Raw genomic sequence first — 22,668 nt, 5'->3', positions numbered from 1 at the left:
CCCCCCCATTCCCACGGATCCCCCCCCATCCCAAGGATACCCCATCCCCAGGGATTCTCCCCCCCTTCCCAAGGATCCCCCTATCCCTATGGATCCCTCCTACCCTTATAGACCCCCCCAGTGACCCCGATGAACACCCCCCCCGATAATGACTCCAATAAAGCCCACTAATCCTCATCCCTGTGCCATTACGGATCCCCGGATCCCCCCCCCCCCGAGTGACCCCAGCCCCCCACTCCCCACTAGTGATCCCTACGGATCCCTGTGGGCCCCCCCCATATCCCACGCAGCCCCCAAAAGTGACCCCTAGGGATCACTCCCCCCCCCCCCCCCCAGTGATCCCAGTGGATCCCCCGTGATTCCCCCAGGTCCCCCACATCCCCCACGGAGGGGAAAAACACTCCTCACACTCGGGTTTTTTTTCCTAAAGTTTTATTTTTTATAGTAATGACATGAGAACAGAAACATTATTTTTCACTTTATTATACAAAAAAAAAAAAAACAAAAAAACAAAAAAAACCCAAAAAACTCAAAAAAACTCAAACAAAAAAAAAAGAACCGAAACCCAAGCAAACCGGGAAACCGCAGATGCGAGGCCCCCGCGTCCCGCTCAGCCGTACAAATTCCAAGTTGGGATTATTATTTTTTTTTAATTTTTTTTGTCTTTTTTTTAAACCTACAAAAACACTCTTTAAATATTAGAAAAAAAAGATGATTTTTTTTTGTTTGATTTTTTTTTTTTTTTAATGTAATTCACAAGAACTTCCATCTAAAGGATCCCGGGTTTTTGTGGCAGTGCCAAAATGCACTCAGGTTCAATTCTCTTGCAGCGCAAACGCCTTTTCCCCCAATTGTCGGCGCTGTAAGAATTTTTCATTTTTATTATTATTTTTTTATTATTTTTTTTTTTAAAACAGAAAAAAGAAAAAAAAGGTTTTTTTTTTTTGTCTTTTTTTTGTACTAAAAACACATCCACTAAAACACGACGGTGCTGGGTACATTCAGCAGAAAAAGGGATGGGTTTCCCCTTAGGGGATGGGGGGGAATTAAAAATTGGGAAGAAAATTAAAGGAAAATCCCAAATGGAGGTGGTGGGAGGTGGGGGGGGGGGGGGGAGAGAAGAAGACAGAGGGACAGACAGACAGACATGGGGGGAGGGGGGAGACACACACACCGGCCGGGTTCTCTTGGGGGACCCCGGTCCCAGGGGGGACGCGGGGGGATTGTCCGTGCGGGGGCACCCGGGTTCACCCCCCCCACCCTGGGGTTGGGGTCAGTTTCCCCCAAATGGTGGTATTTCAGCCCAATTTGAGGCGAGAGGCCGTGACAGGGGGTGTCGCCCCCCCAGCATCGAGGGGGTCCCTGGTTGTGTTTTGGGGTGACTCAAGGTCTTTAGGAGGGGCTGGATTTGGGGTGCTGAGAGCAACAAACCTGGGGGGGCTGTGGCTGGGGGGGGGTTGGGACCCCCCCCTTGCAGCCAGAAAAACCCCAAACCTGCAGCTTGACCCCCCCCCCTCTGCCCCCCCCACAGCCAGCCACTGAGCTGAGATTTGGGTGAAGAGAAAAATGCCTAAGTTAAAGCACACGAGAGAAAAAGCCCCCCCAGCCTGCCCCTCCCCAGCCCGGGGGGGGGGGGGCAGGTGCCCCCCACCCCCTTCCCTGGGACCCCCAAATCCTGTCCCCCAGCCCAGCTCCTCTCCGGGGACAGGACAGGGAGGGGGGCAGACCAGAAGGGACAAACCTTGTGCCCCCCCACTCCCCATAGAATGGGGGTCTGGTGGGGGGGGTCCCCCCAATCACACCAGGTGTTTTTGGGGGGGGGATGAGAACCCTGCAGGGAGGTGCCGTGGGATTGCTGGTGCTCGTGTCTGCTTAAAAAAAAGGGGGGGAGCCCAGACAGGCGCTGCCAGGCCCCCACCCCCCCAGTCCCCGCGGCCCCATCCCCCTCCCAGGGAGGGGGGCATCGACCCCCCAAAAATAAACCCAAACCGCACCAATATTTACAGCATGGCCGGGGGGGGGTGGGGCAAGAGCCCCCGGGGGTGGGGTGGGGGGCCAAACTGGGGGTAACTGGGGCAACTGGGATGAGGGGAACACTGGTCCCCTGGGGATTTGGGTGAAGGGAGAGGAGCAGCTTCACCGAAAATGGAGGGGAAGGGGGGGGAGGGGGAAGAAAAAATAAAAGATGGATCTTTCTCTTTTTATAAAAAGGAAAAAAAGAAAAAAAAGAATAAAATAAAATACAACGGCACAACAACCACCGACAACACAGAGGGACACTCCGGCAGCACCCCCACGCCGACACCCCCCCACCCCCCCCCGTTGGTCACACTGAGCAGCCAGGACCCCGAGGAGGCGGGGGGGGGGGGGAGCCACACGTGCCACTGCCCCGGGTGCCCCCCACCCCGGCACACACGCTCGCACACACACGCACGCATCCCCCCCCCCCCCCCAAATCCATCCATCCACATCCCCACCCCCCCCCACCCCCCAAAATGGGGACACGCCGGGTGGTCACGGTCCGTGGCCGGCGCTCCCAAGTGCCGTGGATGCGGAGGTCCCGGTGAGCTCCCGGTGCAGCTTCCAGACTGTACAAGGTGTGGGGGGGGGGGGGGGTTGGGGGGGGCCCCCTCCCCCCGAGACGCCAGGGGGGGTGCGCAGAGAGCAGGGGGGTGGGGGAAGAGATATTGTCCCAACGGCTGAGTCCTGAGCAACTCGGCTCATGCTCCGCGCCCGCTGCCTGGGGCAGGACGGGAGGGTCTGCGCAGGGGGGTGGGTTTTGTTTTTTTTTTTCCATTTGTGGGGTTTTTTAATAAAAAAAAAGGTGGGGGGGAGGAGTTGTGGTTTTTTTTTTTTTCCGTGTGTTTTTGTTTTCTTTCTATAAAGTCCAGAGCTGGTAGCGAGGGTATGAAGGGGGCGAGGACAGGGCGACCCTCCAAAAATAATGAAATCTCCAAAAAAAAAAAAAAAAAAAAAAAAAAAATCGTTTCCCCTCCCTCGGTAAGGGGAGAGTAAAGAGGGCGTAGGAGGGACAGGGGGGCTTGCCCCCTTCTCTCCCCCCGGCCCAGGGGGGGAGCGGCCCCCGGCTCCCCCTCCGTAGTGTGAGCTCGGCGGAGGGGTCCCTCCGGCCCCCGCTCCCCGGGTTGGGGGGGTCCCGTGGGGGGCTGTGGCTCACCAGGAGGGGCAGGAGGAAGAGGAAGAAGGGGTTTTGGGGGGCTAAGAGGGGGATTTGGGACCGAAACCGAGAAACCAAACGACGTTACTAAGAGCTTGGCCGGATCAGTTGGAGTCGGAGTCGGAGGAGTCCCCCGAGGAGGAGGAGGAACTGCTGCTGCCCTCGGAGTCGTTGTCGTCCTCATCCTCATCATCCTCGTCCTCGTCATCCTCGTCGTTCTGGGGAGGCGGGGTGGGGGGGGGGATGGCAGAGAGGACCGGGGGGGTTAGCGGCAGGGCTGGGGGCCCCGGCTGCCGTCCATCATCTCCCCCTGGTCCCCTGCTCGCCCTCCCCGCTGCGGCACGGGGGGGGGGGTTCCCCACAGAAGGGGGGTTTGCAACCCCATCCCTCCCACCGCTGCCACCCCAGGGTGGAGGGGGATGGAGGAGGGACGTGGGGCAGGAGTGAGTTTGCAAGGGCTCAGCTCGGGAGTTGCCGGGGCGGGGAGCGTGCCGGAGCAGCGCGCGGGGGTCCTACCCTCACCTCTGCCACTGCCTCGCTACACGATCCGAGGTAGGGTACCCGACCCGCCTCGTGCCTCAGTTTCCCCCCTCTAAAGCCAGGGAAGGAAGAGGCGTGAGCTGAGACCAACGAGGGGGTCGAAACACCTCACCTGTCCGGTGGCGAGCACAAGGCACGGACACGGTTTCTGGCCCCAGCGCCATCCAGCATAGTCTGATTTCAGTTGCACCGGTGTAAAACTTTGACTCTGGTGACTTACTCGGCATTCACACTGGCGCAAACGGAGCCGAGACCAGACTCAGTATCTCCACCAGGAAAAAGACAGGAGATTTTTCTCTGCTCACTGGGGGCTCTGCACAACCCGCACCTCTACGTCCCGAGGCTGCTCCTAACTACGCCCCGCGGCTGCTCCTCACACCCTCCCCGGGGATGCCGGGCGGGTTGGGGCGGGGGGGATATCCCGTTCCCCTTCACCTCCCCGTGTCCCCCCGCTTCCCGGGAGCTCTTCCGCCACGGTCCTATCTGAGCCCGGGTGTGGATGCCCCCCAGCCCCAGAGGTGGGTGAGGGCAGGGAGGGGGGGCAAAGCGAGCGGTATGGGAGCGGAGCGGGGCCCGGGACGGCCCCGCCGCCCTCCCCAGGGCACGCACCGCAGCCTCACCTCATCCCCGTCTTCGCTCTCCTCCTCGCTGCTGGACTCTGAGGAGTCACCGCCTTCCTCTGACGAGTCACCGTTGTCGTCGTCATCGTCCTCATCTTCATCGTCTTCTTCTTCCTCCTCTTCCTCCTCGTCATCGTCCTCTGACTCCTGCGGGGCGGGAGGGGGGTGGTTGCAGGTGGGCGTTCCGGGAAATCAACACCCATGGGTGCACCACCCCATCCTTGGCCATCAGCCTTTGGGTTCCTCCATCCACTGAGCGGGATCAGGTGGCTCCTACCCCACACCTTGTGTGGAAGCCTTTTCCCCATTTATGTTACAAACGGCCCCAAAAAGGCTCCCAGAGTGGGTGCAAGGGGATGTCGTAGACTGCAGGGGGGCAAAATCAGACCTGGGTGGGTTTTGAGCACAGATTTGGGGAGGGCCCTTGGTTTATTGCCTCAAGGAACAGGCAGGCAGCAGAAAGCACCTGGGATGCCTCAAATAAGAGGTCTGGGTCCCCCCCAGGATGCCCTCCCCAAGAAGGAGGGTGCTGGGTATCCCCAGTGTGCAGCACGGCCATCACGCACTCACCGACTTGGACTGCATCGTTGGCTTCATCTTGGGGTTGGGACCCCGGATCTTCCCTATGCTTTTGCGTTTCTGCGGGGGGGGAACAAAGCAAAACCATTTAGAGCTCCAAGGCTTGAGCTCAGCTCCTTCCCAGTGAGCGGCACGGAGAAAATCCCACTGCCAAGCTGCTACAGGGGTGAATCCCTTTGAGGGGCTGTCCTGAGCTCAGCTCACCTTCCGCACATCCCAACCTCACCCAGGGCTGATCCCAGCCCAGCCCCAAGCCCCCAGGTCCCCCTCCACGGCGGTGCCAGGTGGATACTCACGTTGGAAGTGTGTTCCTTGTAGGCAGCCCGCTCCTGGGGCGAGAGGCTCTGCGGAGACAGAGGAGACAGTCAGGGCACAGGGAGGGCTGGGCAGGCATGGAGTAGGGGACGGTGCGGGGAAGGACTCTAGCACGGGGCACTCCCTCCCTACATATATTTTTTTAAAGGTCCTTTAAGTTGTAAAATGCCAAAAAAGGGTCTGGAGATGGTGGTTCCCAGAGGAAGGCTGTGAGCAGAGACCACACCAAGCATCCACAACAACAACCGACCCCAGAGCCCTTCAGTGCCCCCCACCAGGCATTGGGGCTCAGCCCTCACCTTGAGCCAGATGTCGAGGTGCACCTTGTACTGTTTCTGCTGCTCCTCTGCTAGCTTTTTGTAGTGGTCCTTCTGGCCCTGGGAGATGCGCTGCCAGCGGCTGCCGATCTCCACCATCCGCTCCTTCAGCGGGAGGTGGTTCAGCTCCCCGTTTGACAGCAGCTCCTGGGAGAATTTCTGGTAACCGTTCCTGCAAGGGGGGAGCGCAGAGACCAGATCAGACAGCACGCATGGAGAACCGAGGCGTCCACAAGCAGCCCACACCAACCACCATCCATCCCCACCATGGTCCAGCACACACTCCCTCCACGCTGGGGCTGCTCCAGGCTCTTTTGCACTAGCCCACTTGCCCAGCCAGACCCAACTTTTTAGACCCCAGACACTCACATGGGGGGTTTCTTCGGCTCTCCCTGGAACTTCATTTTCTTGGCGGAGTTGGTGGAGCACGGAGGGGCCCGCATCTCGCTCAGCTCCCTCTGAGCCAGAGGAGAAAGACGTGTCAGGGAAACATGGGCAGTGCCGGCTGCGGGGGCATGGTGGGGGGCAGGAAGGAACACGGACCCACCTCGTATCGCTTCTGATCCTCCGCCGCTTTCTTGATCCACATCAGCTTCTCCTTCTTCTCCATGTTGTTCCAAGTGGCCTCCATGGCCTTCAGCGCCTTCCCCCGGTCGTTCTGTGGCACAGACCCCACCACCACATTAGATGCACCCAGGACGCCGGGGTGCTACCACTAGCTCTGCCATGGACCGTGGGGTACCCACTCCCTTGCTGTGACCCCTGTCCCCCCCATGGCTCCCAGCCCCAACCCACTGCCTCAGGTGTGAAAGCAGGGGAGAAGGTGCAAGGCAATTCCTACTGGTGGGAGTGATGATCCCACTTCCAGCTTCTTTCCTGGCCCACTCCTCACCTTGAAACGAGCCAGGTAGTCTCCGATGACGCTCTGTTGCCAGATCTCCTCGGCTGTCTTGGGAGACTCGGGCAGCTTCCCACGCTCTTCTTTATCTGAGCCGTGCTTCTTCTCCGACTGCGCCTTCATTGCTGCCTCCCGCGCTTTGTACTTGGCCTGCGCAGGGGTGCATGGCAGGGGTGAAGGGGCAGCACGGCCACCAGGGCATAAGCCCCCAGCCACCAAGCACCAGGAGGGCAGGCAGCAAGACACTGCAGCTTCCCCCAGCGCTGTCCCCACAGTAGCTGCACCAGCCCCCCACCACACACACCCACGTCTCAGGATTTCTCCCTGCCTGGAAAACCATCAAGCCTTTAAATTGAGGCACAAGGACCCTCCAAGGTTTCTTAAGCTGCTGGGTTTTGACCCACCAGGTCACGAGAGGGAGAGAGAACAGCCGGTGGCACCCACTGGTGCCGACACCAGCGCCTGGGTGATGGCTCGCTGGAGCTGTGATGCTCCTGGGGACAATCATTCCCCAGCTGCGGTGCCCGGGGGCAAGCAAAGCCCCTTGCAACAGGACAAAGACAGGGAGCGTCCCCCAGACTCCCAGAGATGCCCAAAGAAGCAGCAAAGACGGGGATGGAGGAGATGAGTCGGGGAATACCAACCTTCTTCTTCTCGGAGAGGTCATTCCACATGCGGGCCAGGAGCCGGGTCAGCTCGCTCTCCGACAGCTCCGGCCGCTCCTCCTGCAGCTGCTTCCGCTTCTCCTCCGAGAAGATGAACATGGCGGAGATGGGTCGTTTGGGCTTCTCTGAGCTGGCCTGTGGGAAGGACACGGGGCCGTGGGTGGGGGTGAGCTAACAGAGGGACCTGCCTGACACTGGTAGCCTCCAACCCCAGGAAAAACATGGTGAAAGAACCAAGGAATGAAGCCCTCAAAGCACCCTGAGATGCCAGCAACCCCATCCCATGTCTCTGGCATGTGCTGCCCCATCTCTCCAGTTGCCGCTCTCACCTTGCCGGTCTCTGGTGAGGACTTTTTGGATGCAGGACTCGTCGCCCCTTTCCGGTTGCTGCCCAGCATCTTCTCCTCGCCTAGCACCCGCTGCTGCTCCTCCTCGGGCAGGCTCTGTGTGGCACAGGAGGAGAGACACGGTTAGATGGCCCGACGCTAACGAGGCTTTGATGCAACCAGGGAATAGGGACACTGAGGAGGGGGAGCTAATGCACTCAGTTGTCCTGATCCAAAAGCCACCCCAGCCAGGACCAACATCAGGTACTGCAAGCCTAGGTGTGCAGCCTGGGGGTCCTCATGCCTGTGTCGCCCCCCCTGCCAGGCAACGTCCCTCTTCCCCAGCTCTGTCCCCTCCCAGGCTTAGTCTCGTCTGCTTCCTCTCCGCAAAGGCAGGGCAGGCAGGTGCCCAGATCCGGGCGCACCCCTGGGTTTTCCACCCCCTGCCCTTGCAGAAGCAGCCGGGGACGCGTCACGTCCGCCCGGGGGCCGAGCACGGTGCTGGGACGGCTTCGGTGCGGCTCTCCCCGCCTACATCCCGTCCAAGGGAAGGAAGCGAGAGACTCGCTGCTGCCTGCACAGCCGCAGCTGCTGATGGCAACCCCTCCTCTGGTACCAGCCCTCTGCTCACCCCCGGCTTCCCCTCCCGGCTGGGGGGGGCTGTCCCCACTCCCACTGCCCAACTCAAAGACACTGAGTCAGGCATTAGGGCAGCTGAGGAAGGGTCAAGAATATGTGCAAACGCCTCTGCACAGCACCCATGGCTGGTTCCAGCCATGTTTTGGGGGGAGCAGGAGAGGGCAGCATCAGTGCAGCCCTCGTTTAACCCATCTCAGCCCCTGGCCAGGGCTCCCTCCCTGCATTCGGGGTCTCCAGCACTCAATGGCCAAGGCACCCCCACATCACTTACCTCCAGGAAGCGGAGGAGCTCAATCTCGTAGTCTTTCTTTTTCTGGAGGGAGATGGAGACTTGTGGTTACACAAAGATCCCCTGCCCCATCCCTGCCCTGTGTATTCCTCAACCCGGCCTCAGACCCCTCTGCAACAGCATCCCCCACCCGGACCATCTGCTGGTCCCACACTCATGGATGAGGGGAGAGAGGACCCAGAGAGGTGATCGAGGACCTCAGGGGAAATTCGTGGTCAAAACAACAAGAACAGGCACTGAGGAAGGGTGAGGGGCTCACTTCCAGCAAGATTTGTAGGCCAAGCTCTCTCATCCTACTCCTCCCTCCCCATAGAACTGCTGCCAACCTGCCTGTCCACCCGTCTGTCCATCCTCGGCCACCCACCTGATCACACTTTTTGTGGTACGCGTCCTTTTCCTTCTGGGAGAGCAGTTTCCACTGCTGGCTGCACAGCACCATCCGCTCGGTGCTGGGCACGTCTTTCATGTTGGCCATCAGCTCTGCGCAGTACAGGGAGTAGCTATTCCTGCAACCGACGGAGGGACCCAGCATTAGGGACAACCTGCCCCGCTCATGTCCCCTCTGCGGAGCTGGCTGGGTGCTAAGAGCCCCCACAAGACCCCCCCAGCTGCCCTCTGGGTTGCACCGGGCAGTGAAGTGCTGTGCCAGAGCTGTCTGCATTTTAGGGAAGCTAGGGGTTGGATTACCCCCTAACCCGGAGCACGCAGCATCACCATAAACCTCGCTCAGATTCTCTGCAAATGTATATTTAATGTATATTTAAGGACCAGTTTAATGGGGTCATTGACAGCCCACGCCCATGGTCCCAGAAATGACTGGGGCTCTCAAAGCCAGGCAGAGGCCCAGTTTCCTCGTTGGCAAGAACCAGCGTCCACCCGAGCTGGCCACGAGCCTGAAGTGATAGCTCAGAGAAGACGGACACCTCTCTCGCACCCAGACGGGGAGGGACAGGACTCACGGAGGTGGCTTTGTGGGTCGTCCATCAAACTTGTCCTTGAGCTGGCGCTCGGCCTTGGTGAGGGTGGAGCGGGTGATGCCCTCCTCGCTGATGTTCAGCTCGGGGTGCTTCTGGATGTAGTCACGCATGATCTCCTGCAAAGGACGGAGAGCAATCAGGAGAGGGGCTCCGATCCCCGCCTGGCTGGGGGCCGGAGGAGGAGGAAAGAGAAGCCAACCATTGCCCTAATCATCTCCCCAGGGGTACTTCTCCCTTCCCCAAGCATCACTGGAGGAGGCAGGGCTCAGACTCACTAGGGACCTGCAGGGATCTGGCTGAACCCCCACGCTGGCTATCGGGTGAGGCTGGCTAGCTGCCGGTGGCTGCAGCCGGGAGGCAGAGTGGCTCAGAGTGAACGTAGGGACGAGTGTGGAGGGGAATGGGTGAGGCTGCTCCCTACCTCATACTCCTTCCGCTGTTCCAGGGCCTTATGAATCCATTTCAGCCTCTTTTTATCCGAGAGTTGAGACCACTGCTTGCCCAGCGACTCTTTCACCTCCTTCGTGGTGGCCTGAAAACCCAAAGCCAGAGGTGAGGGCAGAGGGGTAAAATCCAAAAAAAGAAGAGGGAAAAAAAAAATTCAAAAAGGCAAAAATAGTGTGGCCCGCCATCTTGTCCCAGCGGCACCCAGCTGGGGCCGTGGGATGGCTGTGAGCCGAGCTCATGGCCAGGGAAGGGGGTGCGTGCGAGTGTGGGGCATGGCCAGAGGTGGATGTCTGTGCTGGAAATCTTTCCTGCCCTGTCTCAAGACTGTGGTCACCCCTTCGACTGCAGGCAAAAAGTGGGGTCTGTGCCCCTGAGCCTCTTCCAGATGTGCAGAGCCCTTTCTTACCTCCATCCAGACTGCTGGGAGCTTCTAGCGATGTCTTCCATCCCGTCCCCCCCCTAAAATGCTTCTCTCATTTCCCCCTCCTCTCCCCCCAGCAGCGGGGTATAGGACCCCTCAACACTCACACTCACACGCACTCCCACCCACCGTACTCACATCTGGACGCACTTTCAAGTAGATCTTCTTCTCGTGGTTGTACCACAGTTGCTGGGGGGTCTTGGGTTTTTCAGGGACGTCAGATTTCTTGGCGTTCTGGATGAGATCCGGGTGATCTTCCCTTTACCCGGCAGGGAGGCGGGGAAGGGAGAGCGTTACGGAGGTTGCAGGTGGAAGGAGAGTACCCCCTAAACCTTCCCGCTAAGGGGTAACCGTCACTACAGGGCTGAGCCTCCATGGGCTCAGATACTGCGGGGTGTCCCCAGAAAGAGTAGGAGGGTTTTAGAAGAGATTCAGGTCTGCCCCTCCTGGGGGAGCATCAGCTACAAGCATCCCCTTTAATGCGCCAGGCTGGGCTGCATCCCTGGAGCAGCAGCAGGTCATCGGGAACGCCAGGATCCACCTGGGTCCCAGTGACCAGGTTCAAAAGGAAGGTCTGGGGGCAACAGGGTGGTCGCTTCAGCTTTTAACAGTGCAGTGGCAGGGCTCCTGTCCTCCCCTTGCAGACCCTAACCCCCAGAGCGTGGTTAGTCCTCTGCTCTCTCCCCCTCGCCCAGTCTCCCAGCTGGAGGGCTGCTCTCGGCTACCTTTTCCTTGCTCTTTTTTTCAGCATCCCCCCTTCCCTCCTGCCTTCAAGCTGCAACGCCCATCAGGGCTTCCTCCGTGAGCTACACGCAGGAGGGGAGACTGGGTCTGCCTGGAGGGGCCCGGGGAAACGCGGGGGGGCTGCCCGCTCACCTGAACCTCGCCAGGTTCCTCTCAAACTCCTGCTTCTCTCGCTGGAAGTCCTGGATGTATTTCATCTGGGGACACAAAGCCACCAGGGAGGTGGAGAGGGATGCCAGCACCAGGGAACGGGCAGCCAGATACAACCCTGTCAACCCTGCCGGCTGGGCACCCCACCACCCCAAAAGGGACTCGAGGGCTCTCCAGCCCATCAGACTGGTCCTGCGGCTCCCAGCTGAGTATTTCCAGCCTGCCCAGGGATTCAGAAGCAGGATTTCCCCCCTCTCCCTGCACCTGAGCAGCCCTGGGCAAGAGGGCACAGTAGGACCTTGTGCCCTGGACTTTTCCTGCTGGTGGTAAATCCACCCAGACTGAGAGTTGGGGCACCCAAAACACCTGCCCGGGCTCTGGCCAAGCCCAAGGCCACCTCCAGAGCTGGAGGTGAGATTGGCAGCTCTCCTCCCAGCATCTGCCATGGCTTGGAGCAGAGCCTGACCCTCCATCCCTCGCTCAGACAGGGCGGCCACAGTGGGGCGTGTGATTTAACCCCAGCGTTAAATACAGATCCGCCCAACAGCAAAGTCACCATCCAGGTCTGTCTGGAAGAGACGGACCAACGGACGGACCCAGCCAGCCTCCACCCCACAGATCCTGGGAACCAGGACAGGAAAAGGAAAGGAAGTCTTACTGGTCTGACGGGACTAAACAAGCACCCGGGTTTTCTCCCACCGAGAGCCAGATTAAACCCCCACCAGGTAGAGGCTGGGCTCTGCTGGTTTTACTGGGAGAGCTGGGCAGGCAGAGCCCAGCACGCAGAGGCACACAAGTGGGAATGGGCTTGCTGACTCCCCCCTCGTACCTTTTTCTTCTCGGGAAGCTCCTTGTATTTCTTGGACAGGATCTTCGTGAGATCCAGGTTGCTCATTTCAGGGTGAAGCTTGGCATATTTGGCCCGCTTCTCCATGAAGAAGCGGAAATAGGGAGTCAGGGGCTTCTTGGGGAAGTCGGGGTGTTTCTGGGGAGACAGCAGAGCGGCAGACACTGAGTGCAGAGAGCACAGCCAAAGCCCGCCAGCTCCCAGCTCCCACCAGTACTGGGGGAGACCTGCCTCCATCCAGTTCCGCTGGTCATCCAGCTCCCTGACATGGGAACACCCCGGCTTTGCAGGCAAGGGGGGAAAAACGCTGGGAACAAGGGCTGTCTTCCCCAGGAACTACAATATCCCAGGGCTGGGTATTTCAGGAGCAGCCTCCAGCCATTCAGAGCTGTTGGCACAGAGGAGTTGTGCTGCAAGAGGGGAAACTGAGGCAGGAGGAAGGGACGGGACCCACCTCGCGGGGATGGCTGGCGGTAAAGCATTGGCTGCCCTGGGGCCGCCTGGCCGAAACCAGCACCCCACCCGACCCGGCAGTCCAGGAATAGGATGGCAGCTTCCCGGCCCCCCTGGTGCTAAACTTGGATGCAGGCTGCCAGCAATACAGCCAACCATATTAAATGTACCCTGGACTTGGCCCGGACCCAGAGCCCGTGGCCTCCGGAGCCTTGGGCAGCCGGCCGCAGGGATTACGGGTTGTGAGGTGCCTGCAGGGGTTCTGGTGGTAGAGCCACATGGGTCTGGGGTGCCACATGGGTGACAGCCCCCCATCCTAGGGAAGGGAGAGGTTCCCCTTTAGGGACTGACCCCAATTCCTGTCTGATACCTTGAGCTTTTTGCCCTTGTAAGGATTCTTCACGTGCTCTTCGGCATCCATAATGAGCTCCGTGAGGGTCCGAAACTTCCTCACCTGCGGGGTAACGAAGGGCCACAAACATGAACAGGCTGCGCGTGGGGGACAGGGCAGATACCCGCTCGGCACCGAGCCACGCTCGGCAGGGCATAAACCCACAGGGTTTCGTAATGCCACCGCGCAAACGACCCGTCCCAGCGCCTCCGAGGGGTTCGCGATGCCGATGGTAGTGGGATGGTATTGGCACTAAGGGCCGAGGACTCCAGGCGCCGAACTTGAGCGATTCAAACAGCCCTGGGAGGTCACTGGGATGCTCGGTCCCTCTCGCAGAGACCCCTCCGAGCCTCGTGCGGCTGTCGGTTACCTCATTAGAAATCTCCATCCACTTCATCTTGCACATCTCCCCTGAGAAGTCCTTGAAAGCCACTTTCTCCCAATCCAGGTGGGACTCGGTGGTTTTGAACTTGCTCCCGTCGTTGGAGGGCAGGTTATTCTTCATGCACTCCAGCAGAGTCAGCATGTCCTCCTGAGACCAGCGGTCTGAGCAGCAAAGAAACAGGCTTAGCAGCAGCGACGGGCAGGCAGCCTTCCCGGCAGGACACGGGGACTACAGCTCCCAGCGTGCAGCTCCGGCCCACACGCCGGGACACGTAATCTCCACATGCTGCCTCTCGAGATTAAAGATCAAAGGGACGTGGCTGTTTCCATCACCCTCGAGCAACTTTCTACGGGCCAAAACAATCCGGGCAAAGCTAGAAAATCCACTCGGTGCAAACCAGAGAGACTCGCTCATCCCTGTACGCTATCAGATAAGGCGATGGCTCTGCCACGCGGGAGCAGAGGGCTATTTCCTACGCACGGGAGTGAAGCCTTGCGGAGCGAGACAGGAGCGACGTGCTCTCCAGCCACGGAGGAAACAGGGAAACGCACTTTCTAAGTGGAAAAGTTGTGTCCGGAGCAATGGGAAACCCCCCAGCACCGCTTTTCCTTCATCTCGGAGAGCCTTGCCATTACCTGGGGATCTAGCTCCATGGTGACCTCTGCCAAGGTCAAAGCTCAGAGACCACAAAGCAGAGAAGGGGCAGAACCCAGCACAGCCCCCCTGTTTTGCAGCATGGTCCCTGATGGTGCAGGGGTGATGGTTATGCCACCCCAACATCCCCCGAGCTGCTGGGAGGAGTGTCCTCAGCTCCTGTACAGACAAGCTGCTGGGATGGCGGGACAGGCACATGGCAAAGCCGGGGAGCCTGGAGCAACCAGGAGGCCGGGAAGGGCAGCAGCCCCGTGTCGGGACAGGCAGCAGGCAGGATATCCCAGCACCAAATGCCCCATCCAGCACCAACTTTGGGACTGCTTCCTCACCAGGGCAATTCCTCTGCCGGGCTCTCTGCTCCGAGCTGCCACACCAGCTGGGGAGAGGAGCCCTGGGTGCTCTGCAAAGATGGGTGGCCCTGGGGAAAAGCAGTGGGCCCTGGGAGCGGAAAGAGGGGTCCCCAGGGACGGGCTGGAGGAGGAGCAGAGCCCCAAGCCGCACGCCCACGCAGCCCTATCTGCTTCAGCCCAGGACGGGCAGCCAAGCCCAAGGGCTCCCCGGGCATGGGAACTGGCTCTCCATGGCATCCCCTGCCCCACATCACTGCTGGGCGAAGACTGGGGCGTTCGGAGCTGCCTAAGGGACACAGAGCCTCCTGGCGAGACAGGGAAGAGTGCAGCCTTTCATGGATTTGAGGGAAGCATCTCTTGCCCTCCGTCCCCAGGAATGAAAACAAGCTCCCAGAAATACCCGGCTGCGGCTCTCCCTCTGCTCAAACTCAATACGCACGGAAACACCATCTCTGCCTCCTGCCTCCGCATCAGTCCGGTGAAGGGCAAACCCACCCCCATAACCCTGAATCTGAGCAAGGGATGTTAAAGGACACGTGAGACCCGCAGCCGGGCAGGGGGAGCACGGCCAGGACCTGTCCCCCCACCCCATTTCTCCTCCCAGACCTGTCAGGTTAGGGGGTTGAGACAGAACAGTTTGGGATCCAGCCTGTCTCCATAGTTACCTCATCAGGTCCGTTAGGGATTAATTGCAGTGGGGGAAGTGGAAAGAGCCCCCCCCCCCCATAAAGCAGGGAGCCCAGCAGCTTGGGATGTGTCTCCACGCTCCCAACTTCAGAGCCCCGAAACGTCACGAAGGAAGAAAAGAGACAGGAAACCCCCAATCCCCACAGTGCCTCAGCGGGGGATCAGAGCTGGGGGGGCACCGAGCCCAAAATTTTGTCTTCCTGTTTTTCCCATCCACTTTCCAGACCTCCCCCCGGCAAGGACCAACGACACAGAATCGGGCCATGAAGTTGGTGCTGACTTTACTTGCAGAAATCAGGAAAAATAACCGAAAGCAGCATGGCCATAAAAATCAAGTGGTTAGGGAGAAGGGGATGAGACCCCCCCAAACTTGCCCCCATCGACAAGCCCCGTGCCTCAGTTTCCCCCCTCCAACGCAGGCATGCCTCGAGACTTTTGGCCCTGCATGACCCCCCAGCTGGCAGACGGCCAAAATAACCACAGCCCACAGGAATATGTAAGAAACCTCCCCAAAACCCTTGCCGGCAGCGGGGTGGGGACAACGGGAACCCCACGCTCAGGCCCCCTACCCCTCCATCCCCGTTCCCTCTAGCTGGGGTTTGCCAAAAAATGCCGGAATTGCGGAGTTCACCCGCCAGGATGAATGGGGTTGTCTGTGCCCGGGGACCGATTTATCCCCGGCTCTCCTGGCATCGGCCGGGCCGGGTCTATATTAGGAAAGCTGCCCCGGTGTAATTAAATCCATCTAAAGACCCGGCGAAGGACACGTGCTCCAGCCGGGTTCGCTTGGGGCAACAAACCGACTGCGGCAAGGGAGAAAAGACGGGGGGACCAGGAGGGCGAGAGGGGCTGGACCGTGGTCCCCAGGGTTTGGGGGGAACCCGGGGAGTTTTCGGGTGGTGGGTTAGCAAAGCCCCGCTGCCCAGGCGGGCTGCCCCAAATAAAATGTCCCTTTTTTCTTGTTTTCCTCCCCCTTTTCCAATAAAAGCTGAACCTCTGATGTCATCTCGGGGTCTGGAAGCCGGAGGCCCAAGGTAACGGCTCGGCTTTTAATGCAGCCCAGATGTGAACGGCAAAGGCAGCACCTCTTTGTGCCAGCTCCCCCCCACCCCCCGGCCCCAGCCAAAACACCAGCCACCCAAAAAGAGCATCCCTGACGCCGCGAGCCAGCGGCCGCCCTTCGCCGGGGCCGGAGGGGCTGCCGGCACACCGGCGCGTGCATCCGCGCGCTCGCACACGTGTGCGTGATCCCCCGTGGCAGAGCCGGGATCGGGAGAGGCAAATCCGCTCCCCCCCACCTCCCCAGCGCAGTCGGGATCGCGGGTCCTCCATCCCTTGGACAAAAGGGCCGCCCTGAGGTTTTTTGGTTGGTTTTTGTTTGGTTTTTTTTGTGGTTGGTTTGTTGGGTTTTTTTTCCAAATGTGGCAGCGGTATTCCCGTAGGACCCCCAGTGGAGGTGGGGGGGGGGCTCACCTTGGTTTTTGGGAGCTGTCATTTCCAAGTCTGCAGGGCACTCGGCTTCGCCGTTCATCCTCCACCTGCCTGCGCCCAGGACGGTCCCCGCCGGCTCCCTCGCGCGCTACCCAAGATCACTCCCGCTCGGCTCTGCAAGCAAAGGGAGACCCCCGCTAGGCAACCCCCCATGCCGGGGTGGCCCCCCAAACCCCTGATGGGGACTGGGGGGACCTGACCCAAGCATCCATTCCTCACCCCCCCCCGCCTCCACGAATGAGGTGCTGGGATCCTCCCCCACACCCAGCCCTGCAAGGTTTTGGGGGGGGGGGGGCTTGGAGAAGGGGTGCAGGGTAGGGGTAATAAGGGAGGAGAAGGTGGGTGCATGGGGGGGGTCCCAGAGATCCTGGGGGGGGTGGCGTTGAGGAGGGGGGATCCTGAATGGTGGCATGACCCCCACCCTGGTGGGGTGAGGAGAAAAGGGGTGCGTGGGGCAGGGGAAAAGGGTTCAGGGGGATGTCTCTGAGGTTGGGGGGGGCAGCAGGATCTGAGGGGGATCCCCACAGATCCAAGGGGAGAAGGATTCGGGGGTCTCCCTGAGGTGGGGTGGGTGGGATCCACAGACCCAGGGTCAGGGGGATCTGAGCAACAGGGAGGGCTACAAGCGATCTCCCAAGGGGGGTTTGCCCCCCCCCAAAAGGGGGGTCTTAAAGGAAGGGACACCATAGATCCAGCGAGATCCTCCCTGGGGGGGGGGCACGCTTGGAGAGAGGGATCCCCCAGATCCAAGGCAGCTCGGGGGGGTGCCCATTTGGGGAGCTCTGGGGAAAGACCTCCACACACCTGGGGGGGGGTCGGGGCTCTCCTGAGAGGGGGAAGGACAAGCTGGGGGGGGGAATATTTCAACATGGGGACTCTGGGGGAAGGATCCCCCCAGATCCCAGGGGGAAGGATCTTACGGCTCTGTGGGGAAGGATCACCCTGGGGGGGGGGAGAGGCCTCAGTGGTGGGACCCCAGAGCTTTGGGGGGGGGGGTGTCAGCAGGATGCCAGCCTGTGGGGGGATCCCCATGGGGGGGGGGGGAGCAAGGCCAGAGGCCTAAGTGGGGGGATCACCCCGGGGGGACAGGCTGCAGGCCCGGGGGAGGAAGGACGGCCCCGGGGGAGCAGGCCCCAGGCCTGAGGGAGGGGAGATGGGCCTGGGGGGGGGTCCCAGGGGGAATCCAGGCTGGGGGGGGGGGGGGATTCCAGGAGAAGCCAGGCACCAGTGGGGGGATCCAGGCCCTGGGGGGGTCCAGGAGAGAGCTGGCTCCTGGGGGGTGGGAATCCAGGCCCTGGGTCTGAGGCAGGATCATGGGGAACCACCCTAGGGGGGTGCAGGACCCCCCAGGCGGGATCGAGGATTGCCCTGGGTGGGGGGGTGATCAGCTCCTGGGAGGGGGGAATTGCCCAGGGATTGCCCTGGGGGGGGGGGGGAATCAGGGATCACTTCAGGGAGGGAGATCACCTCAGGGTGGGATCATTCCCGGGGGAAGAGAATCAGGGATGGCGCTGGGGGGGGGGGGTGTGCAGACCCCACCAGGCCCTGGGGGGACGGGGATCGCTGTGGGGGTCAGATCGGCTCCTGGGGGGGTGGATTTGGGACTACCTCGCGGGGGGGGGGGGGAGGTTGCCCCGGGGTGTGTGTGTGTGTGTGTGGAGACCCCACCAGCCCCGGGGGGGGGCATTGGGGATTGCCCTGGGGCGTGGGATCAGCCCACAGGGTGGGATCTGGGATGAGCCCTCCGGGGTGGGAATCGCTCCAGGGTTGGATCAGCCCCCCCTCCCCAGGGATGGGGAGGATCTGGGACCACCTCAGGGGTTGGAAAGGGGATCGCCCCGGGGTGGGATCAACCCAGCCCCCCCCCCCCCTCCGGGGTAAGTGTGTGGGGACCGGGAATAGCCCCGGGTGGGGGGGGGGGGGCAGCCGGGGGTGGCGGGGAAGGCGGGATCGTGTCAGGGGGAGGGATCCATCGGATCATGGCGGGGCGTGGCGGGGGCGATCGCGCTGCGCGCGCAGAGGGATCCCCCCCCCCCGGGGGGGGGTGGTGGAGGGGGGGGGGTTTTGCGGGATCCCCTGGGGGGGGGTGGGGGGAGGGAACGGGGGGACCGGATCCCGCGCCTGTTGGGGGTGGGGGGGGGAGGAGGAGGAAGGAGGAGGAGGAGGAGGAGGAGGCGGGGGAGGAAGGGGCCGGGCCGTCGGGCGGAGGCGGGGAGCCCGCACATGCCCTGCGCCGCCGGCCAGCTCCAGTCTCCTCCTCCGCCAGGCAGCAGGAACCGGGTGGGACCGAGCGCGGGCGGCCCCGGCGGCGCCTCCCCGGCCCCCTCCCGCCCCCGGTTCCCACCCGGGCGCCAGCGAGCCGCGCTCCGCCGCCTTTCTCTCTCTCTCTCTCTCTTCCCCCCCCCCCCCCGGCCTCCTCCCTCCCCTACACCATCACCGCCACCACCACCCCCCCCGCAACAGCCGGGCAGACAATGGAGGCGAGTCCGGGGGGCCGGGGGAGCGGAGAGGGGCCGGGGGAGCGCTCCGCGCTCCCCCGGCCCCTCTCCGCTCCCCCGGCCCCCCGGAGCGATGCGATGCGGCTTCCCCCCCCCCCCCCGCCGCGGCTTCCCCATCCGCCATCCTTCCCCCCCCCCCCCCATCGTTACCGGCCGGCGCGGCCGCTCTCCGCCGCGGCACACAATGGCCGGGCTGCGCCCGCCTCCGCCCGCCGCTCCTTCCCCTCCACCCGTGCAGCCGGCGCGGTTATAAAGCCGAGACAAACCCACCTCTCCGGGCTGCTAAGGGGGAGGAGGAGGAGAGGGAGAGAAGGAGGAGGAGGAGGTGGTGGTGGAAAGGAGGAGGAGGAGGAGGAGGAGGGGGGGGGGGAGCTCTAGCCGAGCCGCCGCAGCCCCAGCCCCGCGCCGGAGCCGCTGGGGGAAGAAGAAGAAGAAGGAGGAGGAGGAGGAGGAGGGGGAAGGGGGGGCGGGGATGCCCGGCTGGGGGCGGCCGGGCAGCTGCAGCGAGCCGGGCGAGGGCAGCGCGACCTCCCCGCACCGACCCCCGGGGAGCGGCTCCTACCCAATCCTTCCCCCCCCACACACACCCCCCCCTCCTCCCTTTCCCCACCACCGCCGCCCCCTCCTCTCCTCCCAACCTCTCCCCCCCCCCCCCTCCGCGACCCCTCCTCGAGCCCAGAAACACCCACCCACCCAGCGGGGGGCTGGAGCCCCGCTCCCGGTCCGGAGGGAAGAAAGGAAGAAAGAAGGGAAAAGGGGGGGGGGGTGGAAAGAAAGGCGGAAAAAAAAAAAAAAAAAGAAGGGGGGGAAAAATATATATAAAAAGAGAATAAGGGGGGGAATAAAGCGCGGAAGGGGGGGCCGGGGGGGAAGCGGACGAGCCCGGGCACGCACCCGCCGGAGCGCGGCGCCGAGCTTCCCCGCCGCGGCGCGGGACTCACCCGGGCTGGGGAAAAACAACCGCCCAGCGCTGGAAGCCTGCCCCCGAAATCCAGCTGCGGCAGCCGGGGAGGGAGGGAGGGCGAGCGGGAAGGAGGGAGGGAGCGAGGAGGAGGAGAGGGAAGGGAAGGGAAAGGAGGGAGGGTGGTGGTGGTGGTGGTGTGGTGTTGGGGGGGGGGGGGCACAACCGAGGCCGCCGAGCCGTGCGCTCCCCCCGCCCCGAGCCCCAGCGCGGTGCCCCCCGCCGGCGCGGAACGGGCCGGAGCGGGCGGGCGGGTGAACCCCGGCGGCGGCTTCCTGCCCGCGGGGCCTGCGCGAAAACGAGCTTTTTCTTTTTCTTTTTTTTTTTTGGTTTTTGTTTCAAAAAAAAACCCCCAAAAACCAACAAAACAAAAAACCGGAAAAAATACTAATATCTTTTAAAAAAAAAAAAAAAATCCCCAAACCTAACCCCCCCACACACCTCCTCCTCCTCCTCCCTTTGGCGGGTACAAAACCCCCCCTTTTTTTTTTTTTTTTTTTTTTTTTTCCCCGGCGGAACGGCGGCGCCTTACCGAGCCCGGTGCGCGGCGGCGGCAGCAGCGGCGGCGGCAGCGGGAGCCCGGGGAGGAACAAAGCGCCTCCTCCTCCTCCAGCCCCGCCGGCGGAGCGCGGCACGGCGGCGAATGGCGAGCCCGGGCGGCGCGGCACGGCGCGGCACGGCACGGCTCCGCTCCCCCGGCGCAGGCACGTACCTGCGGGGCCCGCGGCTTTGGGGGGCCGGGGCTCGGACGGGGCCGGGGCTCGTTTTCGGCGGGGCCGGGGCGGGGAAGCGGCGGTTGAACGGCGGCCAGCTCTGCAGCGCTGGCCCCGGGCGTGGACGCGCTCCAGTCCCCGCAGAGACGATCGCGCTTTCCCCCGCCTCCATGGCGCTGCGTTTTCTCTTCCAATCAGCCGGGCTCTGAGCGCCGGGGTCCGCCGCCAGCCTCCGCCGCTCCCCAAGCGGCACCGGCTCGGCCGCCGCCGCGCCCGCGCTCCCCGCCGCTTATCCGCCGTGTTTTTTATTGCTCTTTGCTTTTGCAACACTGTGGCGAGAAGAAAAAGAGGAGGAGGAGGAGGAGGAAGGAGAGAGGAGGGAAAGGAGGGGTGGGGGGGGGTGGGGGGGGGAAAGGGAGAGAGGAGGAAAAAAAAAAAAAAAATCTCCTTACATGTGCAACAATCCTCGCCCGGCGTTTGCATAAAAAAAAAAAAAAAAAAAAAAGGAAAAAAAAAAAAAAGAAGAAGAAAAAGGGGGGGGAAGCGGAGGGGGGGGGGAAGCCGAGCCGAGCCGCCTCCCGCCCCGGTGGGTCCCCTCCGACACGGCGGGGAGCGGCGGGGCCGCGCTCCCTGCCCGCCCCGCGGCCCCGGGCAGCCCCCGGAGCGCCGGGACACGGCCGCGGTGGGGGATTTCCCCGGCGGGGCGGGCGAGGGGCAGTTTCCTCCCCTCCCTCCGCTCCCCTCTCCCTTTCTCCTCTCTCTCTCTCTTAATTTTTTTTAATGCAATTTCTCCAACTCCACCTTTGTTGTGCTGGGCGTCATTCCCCGCAGCCAATCCCGGCCGGGCAGCTGCCTGCAAATTACCGGCCATCCCAAGCTGCCTGCAAATTACGGGCCATCCCAGGCTGCTTGCACACTACCGGCCACCCCGGGCTGCCTTACACGGTACCGGCCGCCCCGCTACCGCTCGCACGCTACCGGCCGGCCGGGGGCTGGCTGCGTGCTACGGCCACAGGCCGCCGGCACGCCGCTGCTCTTCCAGGCCGCCGGCGCGTTCCCGGCCGCCCGCGCGCTACCGGCGAGCTCCGGCCATCTGCACGCTGATGGCCGCCCGCGCGCTACCGGCGAGCTCCGGCCATCTGCACGCTGCCGGCGTGCTACCGGCGAGCTCCGGCCATCTGCGTGCTCCCGGCCGCCTGCGTGCTACCGACTGCTCGCGCGCTACCGGCGAGCTCCGGCCATCTGCGTGCTACCGGCTGCTCGCGCGCTACCGGCGAGCTCTGGCCATCTGCGTGCTACCGGCCAGGCCGGCGCAGGCGGCTCCGGCCGGCACCTGCCACGAGGCAGCGGGGAGCGAGGGGCAGTGGGGAACCCGCTCCGGGGATGCAGGATGAGGCCTGGGAACGCAGGGTCAGGCCCCGGGGCTGGCTGGCTGCAAGGCGATTCCCCGGCCGGCTGCACGGGAATGGTCAGAATCCGGGAGATTTTCCCTGCTGTTTATATAGGGGGGAAAAAAAAAAAAAAATCCCCAAATCTGGCTGCAGTTGGCCCCCCAAGCTGATTTGGGGGTGCAGGGGCGGTGATGGGGGAAAGCCCGGCTGCGCAAGTGGCTTATTTGGGCCTTATCTCCAAGCGAAGGATCAGCCGGGCGGATGGACGGCCCCTCCGCCACGTCCCGCGGTCCTGCCTCCAGCCGGCACGGCCGCCGAGGTGTGCCAAGCCGCACCAGTCGGCTTCGGCGCCGAGCAGTTAATCCCTCCAGCGAAAGCTTAAAAAGAAATATATATATATTTATTCTGCATGGAAAGGGCCCGCGGCTGAGCTGTTTTCCCTGGTCTAAATTAGGTGAAATGTCACTGTTTTGCAAGAGGGAAAAATTGCAAAAGAAAAAAAGAAACCAACAAAATGTTTAGAGGCAATCAGGCCAAACACATCAAAAATCAACATTTTTAATTTTTAACCAAAAAGCCATTTTGGCTGGGGCATGCAAACACGCTGCGGCCCTGATGGCAGCTCAGATTCCCCCCCCTGCGATGCGGTTGTGTGGCTTTTGCCACCGAGGAGGGACACCAGAGCCCTGGAAATCAGCCAGAAACCCTTGCAGCAGGTGGGCCAGAAACAGGGACTCCTCAAATA

The 22,668-nt window shown here is 62.0% G+C and overlaps 1 protein-coding gene across 15 annotated transcripts; it reads right to left on the bottom strand.

Moving 5' to 3' along the window:
- Nucleotides 1–715: 715 nt before the first annotated feature.
- On the bottom strand, nucleotides 716–22,467 carry UBTF (upstream binding transcription factor). 15 transcript variants are annotated; one of them, XM_075036308.1, is made up of 23 exons: nucleotides 20,985–22,467; nucleotides 20,352–20,861; nucleotides 16,343–16,474; nucleotides 13,164–13,339; nucleotides 12,773–12,856; nucleotides 11,932–12,087; nucleotides 11,085–11,149; nucleotides 10,338–10,467; nucleotides 9,762–9,872; nucleotides 9,323–9,456; nucleotides 8,728–8,869; nucleotides 8,346–8,387; nucleotides 7,439–7,552; nucleotides 7,089–7,244; nucleotides 6,439–6,594; nucleotides 6,094–6,204; nucleotides 5,916–6,004; nucleotides 5,529–5,718; nucleotides 5,211–5,258; nucleotides 4,906–4,974; nucleotides 4,336–4,482; nucleotides 3,828–3,947; nucleotides 716–3,393 (listed from the first exon to the last, which is right to left on the bottom strand). In XM_075036308.1, the coding sequence occupies exons 3-23, from the start codon at nucleotides 16,398–16,400 to the stop codon at nucleotides 3,280–3,282; spliced, it is 2,412 nt and encodes an 803-aa protein (XP_074892409.1). In that variant the 5' UTR covers nucleotides 16,401–16,474; nucleotides 20,352–20,861; nucleotides 20,985–22,467; the 3' UTR covers nucleotides 716–3,279. The 15 variants fall into 15 exon arrangements, with proteins under 15 accessions (XP_074892409.1, XP_074892413.1, XP_074892416.1 ...); XM_075036312.1 differs by lacking the exon at nucleotides 20,352–20,861; XM_075036315.1 differs by lacking the exon at nucleotides 20,985–22,467 and having other exon boundaries at nucleotides 10,347–10,467; nucleotides 20,352–20,905.
- Between the last annotated feature and the right edge of the window lie 201 nt (nucleotides 22,468–22,668).

Source organism: Buteo buteo, chromosome 9 (genome assembly GCF_964188355.1).
Source record: "Buteo buteo chromosome 9, bButBut1.hap1.1, whole genome shotgun sequence".
NCBI lineage: Eukaryota > Metazoa > Chordata > Aves > Accipitriformes > Accipitridae > Buteo > Buteo buteo.
Note: the sequence above shows the minus strand (reverse complement) of the source record. Positions and strands in the feature narration are given on the sequence as shown.

Coding starts and splice junctions, on each gene's coding strand:
- UBTF (XM_075036308.1), bottom strand. CDS start 16,400: ATGAACGGCGAAGCCGAGTGCCCTGCAGACTTGGAAATGACAGCTCCC. Junction 12,857..13,163: donor GGATGGAGATTTCTAATGAG/GTAACCGACAGC, acceptor GTTACCCCGCAG/GTGAGGAAGTTTCGGACCCT. Junction 9,873..10,337: donor TGCGTCCAGATGTGAGTACG/GTGGGTGGGAGT, acceptor TTGGGTTTTCAG/GCCACCACGAAGGAGGTGAA.